This window comes from Girardinichthys multiradiatus, chromosome 2 (assembly GCF_021462225.1).
Source record: "Girardinichthys multiradiatus isolate DD_20200921_A chromosome 2, DD_fGirMul_XY1, whole genome shotgun sequence".
NCBI lineage: Eukaryota > Metazoa > Chordata > Actinopteri > Cyprinodontiformes > Goodeidae > Girardinichthys > Girardinichthys multiradiatus.
Genome location: NC_061795.1, coordinates 14,068,528 through 14,074,527, shown reverse-complemented (window position 1 = coordinate 14,074,527; position 6,000 = coordinate 14,068,528). Strand labels below are relative to the sequence as shown.

The 6,000-nt window shown below is 39.9% G+C and overlaps 1 protein-coding gene across 1 annotated transcript in view; it reads left to right on the top strand.

Moving 5' to 3' along the window:
* Positions 1-991: 991 nt before the first annotated feature.
* The window catches only part of cspg4 (chondroitin sulfate proteoglycan 4), a 114,239-nt gene continuing 109,230 nt past the window's right edge, over positions 992-6,000 (top strand). The window contains exon 1 of the mRNA XM_047350301.1: positions 992-1,130. Within this exon, the coding sequence (XP_047206257.1) occupies positions 1,064-1,130 (67 nt within the window). The 5' untranslated portion in view covers positions 992-1,063. The remainder of the gene's footprint in view (positions 1,131-6,000) is intronic.

Below are 6,000 nucleotides of genomic sequence, written 5' to 3'. Positions count from 1 at the left end.
ATCCCAATCATTTGGGCCATTATTTCTAAAGAACTGTGTGTACAGTTGAGAGGAAAGCCTTATTGAGCTTCATGCACTCCAGCCATAGAGTTTCAGAGAAATTTTAATTGTATACTCACTTCAGCCGTGAGAACAAATTTAAGAAATAATTTGCTAGCCAACCGACTGAGCAACAGGTGAAATTGAATTTTCAGGTTCCGACAGTGAACTCAAGCTTTAATTTTAATATGCAGGCAGAAAATCCTTTTGTGGAGTGTACCCACTGGTTTATAACCCAAATAAATGAAAGAAAAGGCAAGTGGAGAACAATCAGTGTCAGCATTCACCTCAATTAAAGCTTGTCCGCAAGGAGCCTCAGATCGTGTGGTCGCCCAACGCTGCTCTATTGTCCTTTGCCTGTTGATGGAGAAGTGAGAATGAAAGTGGATCCAAAGTGACCCACCTCTGTTCGATAATTAAGTTTGACTTTAATTAGCTTTGGCTGCAGGTTTGTTGAACAAAAGCTGAGAAGAGAGAGAGATGGATAAGGGAAAGCCTTAAAGATAAAGCACCAGGATAAGTTGGAGAACATGATTTTCTTTAATTAGAAGTGAATGGTTTTTCCATGTGCTGTTCTGATTACAAATTAAGACAAAAGAAAGGAGATCTAGAAATATGAAAATAAAATATTGAGAATAATTCAGAAAGACAGGATTGGTGTGAGAGACTTGTAAACCAGTGTCTGTCAACACTGAGCACATGTGTGTGTTAATAAGATTTACTTCTTCTTTTACACGAGTGTAAATCAACAGGCTGTTCATCTGGGAGTGTCTGAGAGGGTCAGCAGTAAGAGGCAGCATATGATTTTCCAGTTACACAGAGATGTAAGCTTGTGTGTGCTGGAGACAGGGGAAAAAAGAAGGCGTCCCTCTCATGGTCCCACCCTGGCCCTGCCCCTCTCATATACAGAAGTATCTTGTAGCAGATCCCCTCCAAACTGGAAACTCATTCAGTCCCGTCTGAATGGAGCATCTTTAACGTGAGAGTGTAGGACTTAACGTTCAGCAGCCAAACCACGAGAGCCATGCATCCAGTCCTGATCGGTTCCTTCCTGACCCTGCTTCTCTGTCTCCCCAGCCCTGTGCAAGGAGGTAAGCGCCACCACAAATCACTTTGTTAGTGTCCACTTTGCTCCTGCTCCCCTCTGTCAGGTCAGAGATGTATGAGGGGACATCAGATCCCTGTCCTTGACTTGAAGCTTGGCCGTTGCATAAATCAAAACATGACAGGCTGGAGAGCTAATGCCTCAAACTTTAACTTAACTAACTTCACCTTCAATGCTATTTTAAAAAAGGTAAATTCTTTCCTTGCCTACATATTCTCAGTGCATATGTCATTCATTGTGTTGAAGCCTCCTTTTTTTTTGGATGAAACTTTATACATTTGGGGAAAGATGTGCCTGTTCCAACCCTTGTCCAAAGGTCTGAGATGACATCTGTTCTCATCTAATCCTTTTATGTTTTTTGTTTTTTTGCCTCTCAGCCTGCAGCCAGGGTGAATTGGCAAGCTTATTTTTCTTGAGAATGTTTGCAATGAAAACACGTTGCCAAAAGGCAGGAGGTAGTGAAGCCGAAGCCTTGTGCGCTTATGTGCCCTGTGTCGGCAGCAATGAATGGCTCTTTCAAAGGGAAGTCCACGGTGGCAGGAGAAGCTGCTCCTTATTCACCCGGAGAGAAGAGATAAAAGTAAGTGAGGGAAAGCAAGGCTATAAATGTGTGAGTGAGGCAGCATGCATGAGGGAGGTGGCTGCTTTATGCCCAAGCCTCATACAATGGTCCCATAGAGACTGTGTGAAGTCACACAGGTATACTTCCTCACTGTGATATGGTGAAACACCAAAAGGCTGCAGGATTTAAAAGTACCAACCCAGTTAACCAGCAAACAACATCAGCAGGAAAACTGTACAAATGACAAGTTGGCAGCTTAAGTCTTGGGCTCAGACAGGTGTTGCGCCCATTGTTTTCCCCCATCTCTGCTTTCAGATCTCCAAAGTGTCAGCGCACATTCCACTTCAATTAAGTTTCTGCCAAACCTCTCCAGGAGAGGCTCATTGGCAGCTAATGTGGAAAAAAAAAGTAGCTTTGATCAGAACACGGGAATACTGCTTTGTTTTGGTGGCACAGAATCAAGCTGGACAGGGTTTCCTCCCAACTGTGATCAGTTCATCACAAGCATGAAAAAGAGTTGTCTGCCCCTCCTGTTGGCTCATTTACAGATAAGCCCCGCTGACTGGTGTAGCGGCTGTGACACCTTTGCTAAAAGAATTAGCAGCACATCAACCCAATGGTGGCCTGTCGGAGTGTGGTCAAATTGCATCTGCTGGCAATCTGCGAGGTGCAGTTTTCAGAACAGTCTGAAGGATAGTGCAAACATCACAAAGCTTCAGAGTAATGCTGTCTGGGTAGATCCATCAGGTGCAATTTACTGAGGATCTGCTGTTCCTTGCAAAATCTATTCAAAGGGCTTGACCTTTTCCACATTTTTTGGCACACCTTAATGTATTTAATCTAGATTTTATGATACTCTGTCTACAGAACAACTGTTAGTCAAGCAGCCTGAAAATCTGGCATAGAAAAGTGAAAAGAGGAAAGCCAGTGTGGAAAGAAAACATGAGAAGCTATGTTTGCAGTTTGCCACAAGCCATAAACAATCAACACAAACATACAGAGCTGGGTACTCTGGTCAGATGAGACCAAGTGTAAAAAAAAATTAACAATGCACACCAACCTGAACACTGAAATAATTTCTTCAGGAGGGGAAGCAAAGCTTGTCAGAGTTGATGGAAGATAGATGGAGCTAAATACAGGGTTGATGGAAGAAAACATGTTAGAGGCTTCAGACTGGGGTGGAGGTTCACATTGCAGGAGGGCACCAACCTTAAACATTCAGCCAGAGCTATGATGGAATGGTTTAGATCAAAGCATATTCATGTTTCAGAATGGCCCAGAGTCCAGAACTAGATACAATTGGAAATAGGTGGCAATATTTTAAAATTATGGTCCAGAAATGCTCTTCATCCAATCTGCCTGAGCTTCAGCTATGTTGGCAAGACGTTAGGGCAATGGCTTCAGTCTCTAGATGTTCCGAACTCCTACAGTCATACCCCAAAAGGCTACTTGGAGATATATTGACCCTTTGAGTCAATGTAAAGTTCTCACTCAAGGGGTTTGATGGGAATGAATAAAATACATGCCACACACCTCATACAATTAGGAAAACACGCCTAATTTTTCTTCCACTACACAAAAACTTTGTTGGTCTGTTGTATAAAATTCCAATAAATCTGGTTTTAACGTGATAATATTTGAAAATGGTACATGGCTGTTGATACTTTTCTGAAAGACCTAATGCTCTTCTACTGAAATTGATAGCAGGGTGAACTGGGAAAAACTGCAAAGGGCAAGAGTTTCTCCTCACCTAATAATATGTGCTGGCATAATTCCTACGTTCTTAGTGTGACAGAGCTCACCCACTGACCCTTGAGAGCACAATGCTAATGTTGACCAGATGTACCAAGTCCCTGATTAGATTGTGGGGCCCCTATTCACTCCAGAAATACCTACCACAAGCTGCTCCTACAAGCTCTTATGCAAATGATCTATAAGGGGTTAAAGAGTGTTGCACCTTTTCCTTGTATTTCACCACTTCTAATGTTAACAAGTTCTTGTTCTTAAAGGTTTTTGTCGCCTTTTATTGTGTCTTCCATTTGTTACTAAGAGATCTGTTTGTACCTGTTTGGTCCAGGAACATCTTGTACAGGAGCAGTAGTTGTTTAGATGAAGCGCAGTGAGCCTGCCTTGCCATAATAAGATATTTTTTCGGCACTAGTGGCCTTTATTTTCCATTTTTTGACAGTAGGTAGACAGGAAAGAGGGGTAGAGAGAGGGGGAGACATTCGGTAAATGTTGCCGGGTCCGGGACTCGAACCCTCTGTATATGGTCGCGCGCTTTCGCCCCTACTGCTTTGCCATAATAATTTTTTTTTTTCTGTGGAGAGGCCTTTCAAATTTCCCCTGCAGGAAACTCTGACTGCATTTAACAGCATCCTTGTTCCACAACAATGTTGCAATTTAGGCATAGCCAAATCATTTATAGAACAGATTTCAAGTCTTTATTTTTTTTTCAGAAAATCTTGTGTATAAGATGCACTTCTGCAAAGAAACACTGCTTAGCTTATAAAACTGGTCTACCAATTAGGATACATTTCTCTTGGCTGAATTTTGATCAGCATTCCAAAGTAGAAATATGTAAGTTTAACAGCTAAATAACTCAAATATACTTACCAAACTACATTAGGTCATTCCAGGTCATTCCTATGATAACAAAGGTGTTGTGCTTTGTCCTCCAATGTTAAGAAACAAATAATAACAATAGATTTGTGATTAAGGTACAAAACGTTAGTGAAATATGTGCATTTAAAAAAAATATTTTCTAACAATATGGTATGGAGACATTTTCTTCGACAGCAACATTGTCTTTATTGGTATGTCTGGTTCGGGGTTAAGAAGCTCTGCTTGCTTGGAAAACTAACTTTCGCATTAGTCCTGTCACTAAAATAAAGTTGGATAGAAACTTTTTAAATGTAACCATTGCTACACCCTGTTCAGTGACTTGTTGCGACATTGTAAAGAGCCTCTGCTTGACAGCAAGTTAGATTTTAACATCAAGGCTGTCGCAAAAACAGTTCAAATTGAATACACATTTTCTGAAAGTTACGTTAACAAGGTGGGCATGTAAACCATTTTCCTTGACAACCACAGCACTATGACTAAAATGGTTCAAGTTGGATATAAAGTAAACGTCTTGTTTATAAACACACACATGTTCTCAATTGCATGTCATAGGACAGTTAAAAAAAATTAAAAAGTGGATATAGTCACTTTAAACAGAACTTGTACCTACATATCAGCCTTACTGTTCTCTGCTGGACACCTCACATGACAACAAGAGTAGTTAATAATTTTGTAAAATTCTAATTAAAATGTTCAAGTAGGATTTGTAACCAAAATAAATAAGTCAATGTTCTTAGAGTTCAACCATTATTAAATATTGCATTTGCCAATTGAAATACTTAAATGAATATAATATTTCAAATGACTAATATTTAACACTAACCAATATTATCATGGTGTTGTCTTACTGAAAGGCATATGGTTGATTCCAACATTATACCTGTAAAAGCTGGTGTTGCTGCTTCAATCCATACTAACTAGTCTGCAAACTTTTGAGATTAAGATTTGATCTCTCTGTGAAATGTAAAAGTGACATTTTTATGACTCAGAAACAGACAGGCTGCGCCGCGTTGTATTGAGCAGCCATGTGAGAGCACTTTTCCACATCAGGGGATGCTCACTTTATCATAGCTATATCTAAAATTGGACATGACTTCTTCCTGTTTCGAGTTTTTCCCTTCAAAACATCTCAACAGCTCAAAATCTCCACAGCAACCATTTATGTTTTCGTAAATTGGGCTTTCGTTGGATTTAGGAAAAAAATTGGCCAGCTGGATATTTCCAATCCATAATGTCCTTGAGGTTGCAAGTTTGGTTGGTATGGTGATAGTCTCCCTTATGCTGTTAAAAGTACATTCTGAACCTGTATTTCTTTAAAACCCACGTGTGCTGCCACTCCGTTCTCCAAACAATGAACAGATAATGACTTTTTTCTTGCCCCAACAGCATCCTAAATTTAATTTTTGAAAATCCATTTAGTGCATTTGGTTTTTTCTGCAAAACAAACATGAAAAGACAGATGTACAAAATATGAGTATTTAAGTGAACCCCTATGGATGTGAAGATTTTATGCTCCCTACACCCTGTGTAATCAATGTGTAAGGCATGAAAAATCTCACCTATTGATAAAATGTTTCTCAAATGAGTTGTAATAAAAACTAAATCTACAATCAGTTTTATTACATATTTGAGTTTCACCAGTGGGTTTCTTTGTTCATTCTGAGTTGCA